Here is a 17,155-nt window from a genome sequence, read left to right on the forward strand (position 1 = left end):
GTCATAAAAGGCATCCACTTATAGTCATCAATTTGCATCTGTGAGGCTGGGGCTCTAACAACTTTCCCCCCCGCCTTCTCCTCAATTTGCCATGTCAAGGTAGATCCCTGTATTGATTCCTGAATAGTTTCTGTATTAATATTCACTTTTTGTCCAAAATTAGTCACTTTTTGTTCCAAGTTATCAATTTTTATAATCATCACACCCATCTTCCTATGGAGCTGTTCCAGTGAGTCATTAATCTTACATAATGCAACCACTAAGGCTTCTTCTGTCAACATTCTTAACAGTCCAAGGTCAATCCCAGATTCTCACGGTCTTGTCTTACAGCTGGAAATTCCCCACTCAGCTCATGTAACAATTTCAAAGGCTGCCTCTAGAGGGAAACAATTTCTATTTGTATCAATCCTTTTAAGCACAATTAAAACAATAAAGTTAGTTTCAATTTTCAATTACATTTACTCCTTTTTAAACACAGAAGGAGACAATGGAACCAATGTATTTCTCTTCTTTAACTTACTGTCAACAAACGATCTATTCACAGTCAATGAACATATCCAAAACTTCAGTCCTTCTAGCAGCCCGTTTCCAGGTTCAGAGCGGTGGTAATTTGACTTTCTTCACTCTCTCCTGCAGGCTTGCGCGGTCTAAAAATTCCCCCCTCTCCTCTTGCTTCCAAGGGGGGTTTGATGATTTTAGCCAATGGAAGTTTAATCCTTTATGGAAAGCTTTCAAGACGTTAGCTTGCAGCTTTTTTGCTCCAGTCTATTTACAAAAGGGGAAGGCGGACTTCCTGTTTGAAACCTCCCCGTTTCGGTACCAAATTAAGACGTTTAAAAATCCAATTTTCCGTTCTACTCACGGGTAGTTGTTTTAAAATCGAATTGTCCACACAAAAAAGTCAGCGTTCTCCGGCAACAGCAATGCGGCTTCACTCCGTGAAAGCAGTCAATTTGCAGCACCGCGCCACTCACCCCACGTCGCTCCGGATCCCCGAAACCAGGTTTCCCCGCGAGTAGGGGAGGCGCAAAAGGTGCCAGCTGAATCCCACGTTCACAGCCTTCACCCGCCTGTGATTTTTTGTGGGTCCCCGCCTTCGCCGTGGCGGTCAGACCCTAATTTCCACGAAGCGAATTCCTCTCGGTCAGAGGAATTCAGCCATTACCGGAGGCACTACCCCGGAAGTCCTAACTCCCTTCAGTTCTTTGCCTCTCCCAAGCATTAATTAGCATTGTTCCATAATTTGGGACTGCACTTCTTCCTGAGACTCTAATCTGTTTGCCTCTTAGTTTCAGGTGGTGATGAATTGGAAATAAAGAACAAGGGAGACCACAACGAAATCCACACAGTGGAGGAGCCATATCAGGATTCAGACTGTGGAGAGAGCTTCAGTCAGAGCTCCCATTCCACTTCCCATCAAAGAAATCCCCTTGAGAAGAAACCTTATCACTGCTTGGAATGTGGAAAAAGCTTCACTCGGAGTGCCAATCTCACTTCCCATCAAAGGATTCATACAGGGGAGAAACCCTATCAGTGCGTGGAATGTGGAAAGAGCTTCAATCAGAGGGCCAAGCTCATTTCCCATCAAAGGATTCATACAGGGGAGAAACCCTATCACTGCTTGGAGTGTGGAAAGAGCTTCACTGATAGCTCCTCCCTCACCTCCCATCAAAGAATTCATACAGGGGAGAAACCCTATCAGTGCGTAGAATGTGGAAAGAGCTTCACTCGGAGTGCCAATCTCACCTCCCATCAAAGGATTCATACAGGGGAGAAACCCTATCAGTGCGTGGAATGTGGAAAAAGCTTCAGGACGAGCTTTGAACTCACTTTGCATCAAAGGATTCATACAGGGGAGAAACCCTATCACTGCTTGGAGTGTGGAAAGAGCTTCAGTCACAGGTACAATCTCACTTCCCATCGTAGAATTCATACAGGGGAGAAACCATATCACTGCTTGGATTGTGGAAAGAGCATCAGTCGCAGCCATGATCTCACTTCCCATCGTAGAATTCATACAGGGGAAAAACCATATCACTGCTTGGAGTGTGGAAAAAGCTTCAGGATGCGCTCTGAACTCACTTCCCATCAAAGGATTCATGCAGGGGAGAAACCCTTTCAGTGCATGGAATGTGGAAAGAGCTTCATTAGAAAGCACAGTTTCACTTCACATCAAAGAATTCATACAGGGGAGAAACCCTTTCAGTGCTTGGAATGTGGAAAGAGCTTCAAACAGAGGGCTCATCTCACTTCCCATCAAAGGATTCATACAGGGGAGAAACCCTATCAGTGCTTGGAATGTGGAAAAAGCTTCAGGACAAGCTCTGAACTCACTTCCCATCAAAGGATTCATACAGGGGAGAAACCCTGTCAGTGCCTGGAATGTGGAAAGAGCTTCAGTCAGAGGGCCAAGCTCACTTCCCATCAAAGGATTCATACAGGGGAGAAACCATATCAGTGCTTGGAATGTGGAAAGAGATTCACCTGGAAAATAAGCTTCACTTCCCATCAAAGAATTCATACAGGGGAAAACCCCTATCAGTGTCTGGAATGTGGAAAGAGCTTCACCAGGAAAGAAAGTCTCACATCCCATCACAAAATCCATACAGGGGAGAAACCCTAACAGTGCGTGGAATGAGGAAAGAGCTTCAGTCAAAGCAAAAATTTCATTTCCCATCAGAGAATTCACACAGAGAATTCAGTGCCAAGAGTGTGATCGGAGGGATTTATGAAAGTTTGGTCTCATTTTTAAAGTTCTTAACACAATTGGAGCTCTTAAAAGGACTTAGAGCTCCCTGAAAAAGCTAAAATCAAGACAGGTTTGGATAAGTTCGTTTCTCTTTGAAGGAAAATATTTCTTCTACTCTGAGCCACTTAAAGAGAATTGGATTCCTGCAAGACAACCACTCTTATCTGGACGTCTAAATTGCTATGTCCTCTTGGACACATTTTTTATTTTTTTATTTTTTATGGTTCCTCTCTTAAAGTAATTATTTGGTTTATTTGTTTAATTGAAATCTTAATTTGAGAAATTGGATTTTATGTTGAACAGCTTATGTGTGTTGGGTATCAGGCTGGAAGGAAGAGGGAGGGCTGGAAAAATGCAGGTAACAGGATCTCTTGGGAAAGAGTTATTCTGTGACCTTGACAAACTGATAAGGTGCTGCTGGAAAATAAGCTGCTTTGAGAACAAGGGAGAGGGAGGTTTTGAATATGGCAGTTCAAAAACAGTTAACACCAGGCCTGTGTTAAATTTGGAGAAGCTATTAGCCCGAATTGATAAAAATCATTAAATAGTGACAAATTTGACCACTAAAGTAGAGACACTGACAAAGAAAACAGAAGCACTAGATATCTCCATGAAAGGAAGGGAGGAGAAGTCTGAAAAGCTGGGAAAAAAGACAAAAAAATGGAAATAAGAACAGGAGACGCTTAGGATTGATGTGGACGGTTTGGGTGGAAGATAAGAGGCAATTGCGGGCGCTTTGGCGGTTCTTGAGATGAGACAGAAAGCCCAGCCACTGAGACGGAGAGGAGGGAGGAGAGCAGGATTTTAGCAAAGGTTTGAGCAGAGTGGCTGGGAGTGGAAGAGGAATTCATGGAGGAGGCGCCACTCTCCTCACAGCCAGGGGTGGTGGCTTTTGGGTAGAAAACCAATGTGAATAAATCCCCCCAGTGCCACCCCCTGGCCGGTCTTCCTGTCTCCCTCTCCCTGTGCCCCCACCCTGCCCCAATCAAAGTCCCAGCCAGCAGCTGCCCCTCCAGGCCTTCCTCCACCCATCTTGGGGCCTCAAGGCATGCGGGCAGAATTTGGTGGGGGGCCAGGCTGGGCTCAGGGGTCTGCTTTCCTCTCCATGCACTGGGAAGCTTGTCTACTAACTAATGGATAAAGAGTTGTTTGGAAGACTAAGCCCTCTCAACCCCCCACCCTGTTTTAAGGAAAACCCGCAGGAGGAGCGGGTAAGGGAGGCAGAACTAGGAAGTCCAGAAGTGACCGAGGCCGAGCAGCCACAGGAACCAGAACCACAACCAAGTGGACCAGCGGCGTCCAACCCAACGACCCCGTCACAACCGGCAGCCCTGGAACAAGAGCCAGAACCAGGAACCCCTACTGAAAGACACCCAAGACCACAAGACATACATAGGTGACCGGCGTACCTCAACGACTAGGAATGCTAACCTCCTGGGCGCAACAGGAACGTAGAGGGGAGGGGGCTTATGTACTAAGCTTTGATCCTAGAACAAAAGGCAAGTAGGATCCTAGAATGCAACAACGGATTGGCCTGCAGGAAAAGACCAATCAGGCTCCAGGAGGGAAGCAGAATCAGCCAGTCAGACGGGACTGATTGTGTAAATAATGTATATAACAGCCTGAGGTTTGGGGTGCAATTAAATCACTGCTTTACAAGCTGCAATAAACAGCATGAAATCACTACAGGACTCCTGAGTAGATTTCAGACAATCTAATGCATCTTTGGTTGGGATTGTCCATCAAGGAGATTGGAGATAGTTGCCAGTCAAAGGGTAGTTTAAGACGCGGGGGGAAAGACCTCCTTGTGAAAGGGGGGGCAGTTTTGGGAGACATTCCAGCCGTGGCATTGGGAGCCAGATGAGGAATCCTGGAAGAGGACACTCCAGGCTCATCTAGTCCAACCCCTGCAATTCAGGAACCCCGGTTCCTAGTCCCGCCAGCTCCCTTGAACTGGGCAACTCAGATGCCTGGAGCAGCGCCCCGTTGGAGAACAGCCTTGGGTCGCCTCTGGAGCTGGCTGGACCTTTTGGACGGCTGTTTCCATCCCCCCTGCCTTCTGCTGGGGGGGGGCAGTTGGGAGTTGTAGTCCAAAGCCCATTGAGGGTGCCTGGTTCTGGAGGTGGTTTTCAAGTTGGAACTATGTTTTGACCCTTTGCCAAAAGGAGATGCCACAAAGTGTGTGTCGGGAGGGTGTCTTTTCAGTGCCAGGATACAAGGTGCTCTCTTGACCCGGGAGCCCAATCCCTCTCCCCCACCCCTAGAAAAGGGGGTCTTCCCCTCATCCTCTCCTTGCAGGACCCCCTTTTCCTTCCTCTTTGCTCAGAGAGTCGGAACCAACTCTCTCTCAAGGGACCCTGGAGCCAAACACTTGCAGAGTTTTACTTCTCAAGTAAAGGGTGGGAAGGAATACATTCTTGTTGCTCTTGAGATGTACAGAAATCTGTTCCCCACGGAAGGAGAAGCTTGCAAGGCCCCCAAAGTCCCCCGATGGAGCAGCTCTGCGCCTGCGCCACGCCTGGGGCTCCTCCGCAGGGAGAGAGGGACCAGCAAAAGGGTTAAGTGGCACCAAGCTGGCTTCCTAGAGAGGAATAAAGGGAGGAGGCTCCCCAGAGCACAAGCTCCGCCCCCATCAGGGCTTTTGTCTCTCTGCTCCCCAAGTGCTGCCTGGGGGCACCTTCTGGGATCCGGTGAGTCGCTTTGGGGAGATGGGGGGTCCCAGGGCTGCAGGGGAGGGTCCTGGCTCCTGAGAGAGAGAAGGGAGCAGGGTGAGCTCAGCTTTGCAAGGGCTCAGAAGAACAGCCACGAGGGCCAGGGAGTCATGATGGGGATCAGTGGGGATTCTGCTCAGCTCCTGCAAGGGGATCCCCAAGCCAGGGCTAAGAGGTTCTGCCCCCCTTCCTCTCTGCAAAGCCAGGGAGGCTGCAAGTAACAGGAGGTCTGCAACTCTTGTCTTGCTCCTTTGGGGAGGGGTCACTGTTGGCATCAGGCTGCAAGAAGCTCAGGGGAAGTGGCAGGTTGGGGCACCTAGGAGAATATCCTACACCCGTTTAGCGGACAGACTAAGAGCCCTGGAGCTGGAGGAGGGAGACCTGGGCCCAGTTCCCCCCATGGCTAGGAGCTCTGGAGGGAGGTGGGGAAGATGGGGAGTGAGAGGAGCTGGTTCTGGGTGGAAACATCCACTCTGAGGAAAAGATCACCAGCTAGAGAAAGGAGTCTCTGAGCTTAGTGGGAAGGACAGTGTGTGGTGTCCTGGGAGAGGAAATCAGGCCAGGAATGAACTGGGAGGCTGAGCCAGGAGAAGGAGGAGCTGGAAGGAGACCGGCTGCTGAGCTCTCATCCCAGTCAGGAGGGGAGAGATCCTTCTAGAAAGAGAAGACTCCCAAACCAGAGATCCCTTGGGTCTTTGGCTTGGGTACCTCGGGAGTAGGGTGACTGGCAGAAAGTGCCACCTTGTTAAGAGCCAAAGTATTACGTGTGAAACAACTGAGAAAACCTTGAAGGGAAATAACATTGTAAACTGAAATATCCTATGTTTTATCCACTCGTGTCATAAACTTCCTTGTTAAATAAAATTGTTAATGTTTATTTGAAGAAATCCTGCCTGAGACTCCCAATTAGTGAATTTTACCTCACGCAAGTCCCCCACAAGATAATCTGAGGTAGTTGGAGGGCATTTGTGGGAATTGTGTTCTGTGAGGTGGGTGCACTATATTTAGGAGAGAGAATGGGCCCAAGGCTGCCAGGGGGAAAAGAGCCCTTGCGTCGTCGCATATTAATTGGGGGCAGAGGTGGGATATGAAGTTAAAACCCACACAGATCCTATTTAGTTTTGGCGGACTGGCAGACTTAAACATTCATGAGGAAAACTGGATGCTGCACTTACGCCCACAGATATGTGGAATTTTGAGTGAAATATACTCAGATCTCAGAGAGGATGAAACCTCTGATTCCCTCACATTTAAAGAGAGAGTGAAAGTGCGCTTTGGACTGACTGCAGAACAAAGCCAAAAAGCCTTTCGTGAAATTAAAAGGAAGCCAGGAGAGACTTAGGCCCAACTGGGTCGCCGAATTGACCAAGCTCTGGACAGATGGGAGGAAAGTGAGATGAGCTCAAACAGCTCATCAGTTGAGAGCAATGTTTCCAAGAGGTTCCTGCTCATTTAGGCTGAAAACAGTAACTGAAGTCTCTACCTTGGGAGATGAAATCAAAGGAGACTCAGGGGGAGCAGTAATACTCTGTCCCTTCCAGAAAAAGCAACCCAGGGAGGAAGTGGGGTCTCAAAACGACAACCCTGAAGGGCGGGCCCAAGGGTGCCGGGGGAAAAGAGCCGTGATATGAAGTAAAAACCCACACAGAAACGTACCCAGAGACACAGAACAACCAGTTTAATACAGGAGTGAAGTTCTTTGACTAAAAAGAGAGAAAATTCCTGTCAGAAAATGACCAGCAAGCGCCAAGCCAAAGAGACTCAGGATGACCCAGCTGCTGCGTCTGAGGAGAATCCTAATATATTGAATTAGAGATGATGAGGCTAAGATTGGAATTGTCTAAAGTTGAAGCAGAGAAAGAAAGAGAAGAGGCCAGAATGGCAGCTGCCCTTCATCTAGCAGAGATACAGGCTGAAAGAGAGAGAGAGAGAGAGAGAGAGAGAGAGAGAGAGAGAGAGAGAGAGATGAGCCCAAGAAGAAAGAGACATGTTTCCTTTAAAAATGGAGGAGATTCAGGCGAGGGCAGAACTGCCGCAAGCAAAGTCGGGGGTGGAGATTTTGCCTCAGCAAATGTAAAGTATGTACAGTGGTACCTCGGGTTACAGACTCCGCTAACCCAGAAATAGTACCTCAGGTTCAGAACTTTGCTTCAGGAGGAGAACGTGCTCCGGCGGTGCAACAGCAGTGGGAGGCCCCACTAGCTAAAGTGGTGCTTCAGGTTAAGAACTGTTTCAGGTTACAAATGGACCTCCAGAGCGAATTAAGTACTTAACCCGAGGTACCACTGTAAAAGGTGATGGTGTGCAGGCCTAATGGTCTAAGCTTCAAAATGACAGTTTTCAAAATGAGGCAAGTCAAATATTTGGGTCCCAAGGGCTGGAAATATTTATCCTGATTGGAGCAAGGCAAAGGTCCTTCAAGAGGGGCCTAGACCCTCCACAGAAAGAGAAAGAAGAGCTTTTCTGGGGGGAGTGGGATATTGTCCTCCATTTATTTCTCCTTGTAGCCCCCATGCTGCTCCTTGACATGACTGGAGAAGAAAGACCAGCCAGACAAGAGCATTTGGAGGGACCAGTGCCAGGCAGCGTTGGGACATTGAAAAACAGCCCTAGATCCGGGGTCAGCAAGCTTTTCCAGCCGGGGGCCGGTCCACCGTCCCTCAGATCTTGTGAGGGGCCGGACTATATTTTGGGGGGGGGGATGAACAAATTCCTATGCCCCACAAATAACCCAGAGATGCATTTTAAGTAACAGGACACATTCTACTCATGTAAAAACACGCTGATTCCCGGGGGCCGGATTGAGAAGGTGATTGGGCCACATCCGGCCCCCGGGCCTTAGGTTGCCTCCCCTGGCCTAGATGGACCTTGGGGTCCCTTCCACCTTTAGGATTCTGCTCTTCATTGTGGAAGGCGGACAAGGAGCAAGAGCAACCTGCCGTCACAGAAGGAAGAGGACGGTGTGACCTTTGGTCATTAGCCGTGACCCCCGCTAATTGATTTACGAACCTCAATTAGCGATTTATTGCTGCCCGGCACGCTTCCACTCCGGCACTTCTCCGTCACGGTTCAGCAGAGCTTCGCACAGCGATGTAAAACTGTCACGTTCCAGACAAAGACACAGAGTCCCGTTTGTCTCTATTTACAGCATTTATTCCAATATTTCTCAGGAATTTCCAGGACTATTTGCAGCCATGCCAGACTTACGTCTTTTCCCCACGGAGTATAGAGTGGGACTGGCAATCTTTGCCTCAAGCTCCTACCGAGCTTCGAAAAGTGACGTCAGAATGTGAGGCATCATGGGAACAACTTAACCAGTTAAGTTCCAACTCTCACACCCCCTCTTGCATCCCATTCTGACAAGACCCTTTGAGTTCAACACCTTTCCCTTTGCCTTGTGCCTCTTCCCGGCATCTTTCCCAGGCACCTGTTGAACCCCTTCAACACTCCCAGAATCACACTGTGCGACACTTTTCCACGCACCTGTGATCTGATACCCTACTGACCCATTAGGGCCAGCAGTTGTGTCTCCTCCGTCAGACTCTTCCCCCTCTGACTTGACAACCCTTCCGTGAGCTTTCTCCATTACCGGAGATGAAGCCTCACACCTGGACACTCCTTTCACAACCCTTGGAGATGCCCAAACCTGCCCTGAACCCCGACCCTGGATCTGGTCCCCATCACCGGGATCTGAACCCTGATTCTGGACCTTTTCCCCATCACTGGGTTCAGCCACAGCCTCCCTTCTCCCTTGAGAAGACTTTGCACCCGTCACCTGGTGACGTCTTTCCTTTTCCTTGAAAAGCTTCTCCAGAGCAGACCCAGTAAACTGTGACCCTTGGTCGCTCTTGAACCCTTGCACCCTGGTGGAGAACCTTCGTTCCACCTCCGCAACCCAATCCTGGATCAGTTGCGCCACCTCCCCCTGTGATTTGAGAGAGAAACACCAGCCAGCCTGGCTGTGGTTACCTGTCAGCGACAGCACATACCTGGCCCCACCCAGACTCTCAGACCTCTTGGGTCCTGACAGCTCTGTGTGAACCAGCTCAAAAACCTCCTTGGTTACCCTCCCAAACCCGGGAAAACCAAGCACCTTTGCACCTTTGCATGCCCTGCACCCTTGGGACCTCCTCCCACATTTCCGGAGCTTGTACCCTTTTGTGCACCTGTGCAACTTTTGCACATCTTTGGGAACCTTAGCACACTGCGCCTGTGCTTTTTCAGCATTCCCACCACCCTCCATAGGTGACTCCAGAACAAAGAAATTGTTCTTGCTCTTCGCCATGTTGACCCGTTGTCGCCCCCCTCTGAAAATGGAACAGGTGTCATTTTCAAAGCACATTTTTGAACCCCTGCTTCGTTAGAGCAGATACAGCTAACCGACAACTATTCAGTCCCGGCACAACGCAGATCTCTAGCTCCTCCTGTGAAGGAGAGAAAAAACACGTTAGCCAATAAAACAATTGTTCCTGTTGAAAACAGTCCTGCAGTTCCGCAGCTTGCCTATCAGGTGCTGCCTGATAGCAGAAACCAAAACACCCAGCGTGTCATCGCGTCCTGGCTGGAGTTGTTTTTTCACAGTTGCCATAGAAGCAACAAACGTCTCGCTGCCCCCTCTGTCCTTGGCAGCGTCCGAAAACCGCAACATCCTGCGTTGCTCTTAAGACTGGACTTATCTCAGAGTTCCCAGACAACTCTGCAGCACGTGTCTCCCGCTGCAGCAGATGGCTGGCCTTGAAGCCTGGCAATGACGAACTCCAGTGGAAAAATACTGCTCCGGGGCTCCTCCCAGCTGGCCTGGCCCTCCTTCTTCCGGAAAAGCACTCCTTGCCAGCTCCGCCCCTCTGAACCTCCACTTCATTCCAGCACGTACAGTGGAAAACTTTGAACGTGCCTTTGGAAACCTTCCGCCCCCCCGACCTGCTCAGCAGCACTCCTTGTGGCTAAAGCATCAGGGACAGGGGCTCCAGCCATCTTTAGGCTTTTGTAGTCCTTCTCCAGGGCTCTGGCCTCCTGCTGAAGCTTCACAGCAAACTGTGATGGCCTGGGATTCCGAGTCTGAGAGCGATCCGGAGGAATCCCAGCCTGCACAGGAGTCCCCGCCTCCAGGGCCGGCTGAACTGGGGCAAGGCCTAGATGCTGAGGAAACTCAAGAGCAGGCACCAGGTGAAACCATTCTGGCCCCAGAGGTGCTGGATGACTCAGTGGCCACAGGTGAGCCTCCTCCAGGGCCCAGTAACCCTTCGGCCTCTCCTGATCTGCAGAGGCTTAGGGCAGAGAGGCGAAGGGAACTGGTTGCCCCCAGGAGGAGTGCTCGCCTTAAGGCCAGAGGAGGCGGGGCTCCTGGGGGTCGGGACCGCCCCTGACCTTGGAAGAGGATAAAAGCCCAGTCAGGCCGGCCCCAGGTTGCAGGAGCAACGTCGTTGTTGGCTTCGGACCTTCCTGTGTTCCTGATCTCTGCTCGGCCTCCTGTTCCTGACTATCCAGTACTCCTGTTCCCTGCTCGGCCTCCTGTTCCCGTCCATCCGGTGTTCCTGCTACCTACTCAGCCTTCTGTTCCAGCGTTCCTGTTCCCCGCCCGGCTCTCTGCATCGTGCCTCGCCCCTCTTCGTGTGGACTCTGCTACACTCACGGTACCTTACCCCCGGGACCAGCACAGTTTGCTCCCGCCACACCCGCACTCCCCCTTCGTAGGGGTGCGTTCGGGAAGAGCCAGAGGCCATGGCCGACCAAGCGGCTACACTGTTGGCGATAGCCCAGGAGAACCAGGCTTTGAGGCACACCGTGCAGCAGCTCAGTAACGCGATTACGGCACTGCAGCAGCGTTTGGACGCCCTACCGGCTCCTGGGGCCGATGCCCCGGCTTCTGGCAAGTACCCAGTGGCCTTGCCTGAGAAATTTGATGGGGCCCCGGCCAGCTTTCCCATGTTCCTTGCCCAGGCCAAGCTGTATATTCAGGGGCGCGCCCGGAATTTCCCTGACGACCGCACCAAGGTGCATTTCTTGATTAGTTTGTTAAAGGACCAGGCGGCCAAGTGGGCGTTGCCGCTGCTCAGGCAAGACTCCCCCTTGCTGACAGACTACGGGGGGTTTTGCAATCTGTTGGAGGCCGCGTTCGGCAACCCCCAGAAGGGGAGTCAAGCCAACCGGGCGATTCGGCGGTTGAGGCAGGGCAAGTCCACGGTGGCCGCATACACCACAGAATTCCGGCTGCTGGCACAGGACTTGACCTGGAACGACTCGGCTCTCCGGGACCAGTATCTCGAGGGGCTTTCAGATGAGATACTGGACCAGCTGGCCACAATGGAACGCCCCACCACGCTAGACACCCTTATTCAATGGAGCCTACAGATTGACGATCGGCTAGAGGACCGGCGTCAGGCTCGGGACCGCCGGCACCTCCAGTTCTTAGCTCCAGTGTCTACCAGCAGTCCCACGGGCCCAGCTAAGTCATTGGAGGAACCTAAGCAGCTTGGGGCAGTGCGGCCACGCCTCTCCCCCGCAGAGAAGTCGCGGCGTCGGGAGGGGAATCTATGTCTCTATTGTGGCGGAAGTGGACACTATGCAAGGTCCTGTCCTGAGAAACGCCAGCCGCAGGGAAACCACCAAACCCCAGTAGCTGATGGCCCTGGCTACCTGGGGTCCCAAACAGCACAGAAAGGGGCCACACCAATTGAATTGCAACACCTTATGGTTCCGGTACATCTATACCCTCCAGGAGGGCCATGGATTCTTACCCATGCGCTGGTGGATTCAGGCGCAACCCGCTCTTATATGGACGCTGCTTTTGCTGCCCAGCATCGGGTGCCACTTCGGAACAAGCCAGAACCGGTGCAGGTGGAGGCAATCGACGGACGGCCCCTGCGTTCGGGTGCCGTCACTCAGGAGACCCAGCCCCTGGTCCTGTGCCTCCAGCAGCACCGTGAGATGCGAACTCTGGATATAGCCTCCATGCCCCGGTTCCCCCTGGTGCTTGGGATGGACTGGCTGGAGGCTCACAATGTGCGGATTGACTGGGTCAAACGGACTGTACACTTCCCAGACCCCAGTTCTCCTGCTGAGACTGAGATGCTAGCAGCTGCGCCTACTGAGGAGGTTGCTGCAACGCTCCCCGCTGAATACCGAGAATATCACGACGTGTTTGAGGAACGGGGGGCAGACCAGCTGCCGCCGCATCGGTCCTTTGACTGTGGCATAGACCTCCAGCCCGGAGCGCCTCTACCGGTGAGTCGCTTATACTCGTTAACAGAGCCAGAGCGCGAGGCTTTACAGGACTTCTTGCGCAAGAACCTGGAGCGTGGGTTCATTAGGCCTTCTACCTCGCCCACTGCTGCGCCAGTGCTCTTTGTTAAAAAGAAATGTGGGGAGCTCCGCCTTTGCCATGATTACCGGGCCCTGAACAAAATTACCATCCCGGACCGGTACCCCTTGCCCCTTATTTCGGAGTTACTGGAGCGGGTGCAAGGGGCGCAGGTGTTCACCAAACTAGACCTCCGGGGTGCCTACAATTTGATTCGGATCCGCGCCGGGGATGAGTGGAAGACCGCATTTGGGACCCGGTACGGACAGTTCGAATACCTGGTTATGCCCTTTGGTTTGTGCAACGCGCCTGCTGTATTCCAACGGTACATCAACCACGTGTTCCAGGACTTGCTAGACAAGTACGTGGTGGTGTACTTGGATGACATTCTGGTTTACTCCCGTGACCCGGCGTGCCACGAAGGCCATGTCCGGACCGTGCTGCAGCACTTGCGTGAGCATCGTCTGTATGCAAAGCTCAGTAAGTGCGAGTTTCATCAGCGGTCAGTGGACTTCCTGGGTCACCGACTCTCACCAGGTGGGGTGCAGATGGATCCTGGGAAGGTGGCGGCGGTTCGAGAATGGGCGGCACCTCGGAACCGCAAGGATCTACAGCGTTTCCTGGGGTTCGCCAACTATTACCGGACCTTCATTGCGGACTATGCTCACCGCACCACCCCATTGACCCGACTACTGCGCCCCAAGACGCCGTTTTCCTGGGACAAGGAGGCGGAGGAGGCGTTTCAAGGGTTGAAGGCCTGTTTCCAGAGAGCGCCAATCTTGCAACATCCGGATCCTTCTCGACCCTTTGTGGTAGAGACTGACGCCTCCAGTACGGCTCTCGGTGCCGTCTTGTCTCAGCAGCACGGACCGGAAGCGCCACTTTTACCCTGCGCCTTCTATTCCCGCCAGCTCCTCCCAGCGGAGCGTAACTATACCGTGTGGGAGCGGGAACTACTGGCCATCAAGGTGGCCTTTGAGGTTTGGCGCCATCATCTTGAAGGAGCACGACACCCCGTGGAGGTGAGAACCGACCACCGGAACCTGGAATACCTCCAGACCACCCGCAAGCTGAACCAGAGGCAGATCCGGTGGGCGCTGTTCTTTTCCCGGTTCCAGTTCCGGATCCGCTACATCCCTAGCTCCCAAAACCAGAAGGCGGATGCCCTGTCCCGGAAACCCGAAGATAACGTAGACACGGTTCAGCAAGCAGCACCCACCACGATCCTACCACCAGCTGCATTCCTGGCCACCCAGGAGGTTGAGCCACTGCAGGCTCGGGTGCGAGAACAGCAGCGGGTCGACGCTTGGGCCCAGGAACGACTCCGGGAACTGGCCGAAGGATCATGCCCTCAGTATCCAGGGCTGGTCTCGCATCAGGGTCTTCTGCTGCACCACGGGCGCCTGTACATCCCATCAGGGCCGCTGCGGGCTGAGATTCTCCGGATGACCCATGATGCGCCAGCGGCGGGGCACTTTGGGCGGTATCGGACCACCCATCTGGTAAGCCGTGAGTTTTGGTGGCCCCGTTTGAAGGCCGACGTGGCTCGCTACGTTGCTGGTTGTGACGTCTGCAGGCGGGCCAAGGGGCCTACCGGGCGACCCCCCGGCCTTCTTCAGCCGTTGCCGGTTCCACCACGTCCTTGGCACACAGTCTCTTTGGACTTTGTAGTGGAGTTACCCCCGTCTCGTGGCTGCACCTGCCTTCTAGTTTTCTCCGACCACTTCACGAAGATGGTGCACTGTGCCCCCTGCCCATCCGTACCCTCAGCTAAGGAAACCGCGCAGCTGTACCTTCAGCATGTCTTCCGCCTGCATGGCCTACCTGAGCGGGTAGTGTCTGACCGTGGCGTTCAGTTCACGTCCCGGTTTTGGCGTGCTTTGCACCAGGCCCTCGGGACAGAGGTCTGTCTCTCATCTGCTTACCACCCACAGACTGATGGCCAGACGGAACGGGCGAACGCGGTGCTGGAACAGTACCTCCGGTGTTACTGCAGCTACCAGCAGGACGACTGGGTCGACCACCTAGCATTGGCGGAGTTCGCCTATAACAACGCGGTGAATGCGTCCACCCAGCAGACCCCGTTCCAAGCCAGTTATGGTTTTCATCCACGGTTGTTTCCGGATGTGCTGCCGGCATCTGCGGTCCCTGCGGTGACAGAGTGGCTTCAGGAGCTCCAGTCCCAGCAACAGCTGTTGATGGAGCAGCTGCGCCAGGCCAAGGAGGCGTACAAGGTCCAGGCCGACCGCCACCGCCAGGTGGGGCCGGAACTTCACGTCGGTGACCTGGTGTGGCTTTCCACTCGCCACCTCCACCCTTCTCGACCTTCGCGGAAGCTGGACGCCCGGTTCACCGGCCCGTTCCCTATCGTGAACCAGGTCTCGCCTGTGGCATTCCGTCTCCGGTTGCCAGCACACCTGAAGGTTCACCCGGTATTCCACAGGTCCCTTCTGAGTCCGGTGGCCCCACCCGACGAGTTCCACCCGAACCGTCCCCGACCGCAGCCAGTTTTGGTGCAGGGAGAGCCTGAGTACGAGGTGGAACGCATTCTGGACTCCCGATACCGCAGGGGAAGGCTGCAGTATCTCATTGACTGGAAGGGGTATGGGCCAGAGGACCGTTCCTGGGAACCAGCGGCCAACGTCCACGCGCCTGCCTGCATCCGAGAGTTTCATGCGGCGTACCCCAGCAAGCCGGGTCCGGACCCTCGAGTGAGGGGGGGGCCTGGGAGGGGGGATGGTGTGATGGCCTGGGATTCCGAGTCTGAGAGCGATCCGGAGGAATCCCAGCCGGCACAGGAGTCCCCGCCTCCAGGGCCGGCTGAACTGGGGCAAGGCCTAGATGCTGAGGAAACTCAAGAGCAGGCACCAGGTGAAACCATTCTGGCCCCAGAGGTGCTGGATGACTCAGTGGCCACAGGTGAGCCTCCTCCAGGGCCCAGTAACCCTTCGGCCTCTCCTGATCTGCAGAGGCTTAGGGCAGAGAGGCGAAGGGAACTGGTTGCCCCCAGGAGGAGTGCTCGCCTTAAGGCCAGAGGAGGCGGGGCTCCTGGGGGTCGGGACCGCCCCTGACCTTGGAAGAGGATAAAAGCCCAGTCAGGCCGGCCCCAGGTTGCAGGAGCAACGTCGTTGTTGGCTTCGGACCTTCCTGTGTTCCTGATCTCTGCTCGGCCTCCTGTTCCTGACTATCCAGTACTCCTGTTCCCTGCTCGGCCTCCTGTTCCCGTCCATCCGGTGTTCCTGCTACCTACTCAGCCTTCTGTTCCAGCGTTCCTGTTCCCCGCCCGGCTCTCTGCATCGTGCCTCGCCCCTCTTCGTGTGGACTCTGCTACACTCACGGTACCTTACCCCCGGGACCAGCACACAAACACAGCAGATGTCCAAGTGCCAATAGCCCTTTGCCCCCCCCTTAGGGGTCCACAGCCTTTCCCAGCTGTGCACCGGCTCTCACGTAGGTGATCAGCGCCATCTTGTCTTTCTGTTCTGAAGCAGCCATCTCCCGGCCCTTGCTTTCCGCCTCCAGCCTCACAAACACCCTGGAGCGCTGAACGGCCTCTGGCTTCCTGGCACCCAGAACAGTAGACTTCAGATCAGCAGCCAAGTTGCCCAACTTCTTAAAGTGAGCCTCCCACAGTCCTCCAAGACCTGGCAGCCTGCCATCTTCCCCCGGGGCCCAGCGTACTCACGTAAACAACCAGCCGCTCTTCGGCTCCCGGTTTAGCAGATCAGCACCCCTGCCTCTCACAACTCCAGGCAGAACTCCAAGCTGGCATCAGCATCGTCATCAGCTTGCCTTCAAACGTTAGGCACAGCCCCAAGCTCTCTGCAGCGTCTTTCAGCTTGCCTGCCTGCTTGCCTCAGATTCCGGCCTCCCGTTCTCCAAAAGCGCCCCAAGCTGTACTCACGAACGCACCAGCTCCCCCGGCTCCTCAGCTTCGTGGAGAAACGGTACCCTGCTGTTCTCAGCTCCTTGCTCCACAGCAGTCCTCTGCGTTTTCTCAGCCAGCCGCTTTTTTAGCTCCGCAGCTCTCCTTGCCTCTTAACACCAGGCAAAAACCAGCCACCATCTCCTGCCGAACTTCAAACGCATTCCGGCAGCCTCCGTGACAGTTTTACAAGCGGTTATTTCTGGGCCCATAACCTGTGACCTTTGGTCATTAGCCGTGACCCCCGCTAATTGATTTACGAACCTCAATTAGCGATTTATTGCTGCCCGGCACGCTTCCACTCCGGCACTTCTCCGTCACGGTTCAGCAGAGCTTCGCACAGCGATGTAAAACTGTCACGTTCCAGACAAAGACACAGAGTCCCGTTTGTCTCTATTTACAGCATTTATTCCAATATTTCTCAGGAATTTCCAGGACTATTTGCAGCCATGCCAGACTTACGTCTTTTC

At 53.5% G+C, this 17,155-nt stretch overlaps 2 protein-coding genes across 2 annotated transcripts in view; both read left to right on the forward strand.

The window, feature by feature from the left end:
• Window positions 1-4,432, forward strand: part of LOC310712806 (uncharacterized protein) — a 65,943-nt gene extending 61,511 nt beyond the window's left edge. The window contains exon 7 of the mRNA XM_083516181.1: window positions 1,290-4,432. Coding sequence (XP_083372307.1) covers window positions 1,290-2,623 — 1,334 coding nt within the window. The 3' untranslated portion in view covers window positions 2,624-4,432. The remainder of the gene's footprint in view (window positions 1-1,289) is intronic.
• LOC310712893 (zinc finger protein 213-like) overlaps window positions 1-17,155 on the forward strand; it is a 356,206-nt gene that overhangs the window by 281,398 nt on the left and 57,653 nt on the right. The gene's annotated exons all lie outside the window — the stretch shown is intronic.

The sequence above is a fragment of the Podarcis liolepis genome, assembly GCF_965112155.1.
Source record: "Podarcis liolepis genome assembly, chromosome: 7".
Classification (NCBI taxonomy): domain Eukaryota; kingdom Metazoa; phylum Chordata; class Lepidosauria; order Squamata; family Lacertidae; genus Podarcis; species Podarcis liolepis.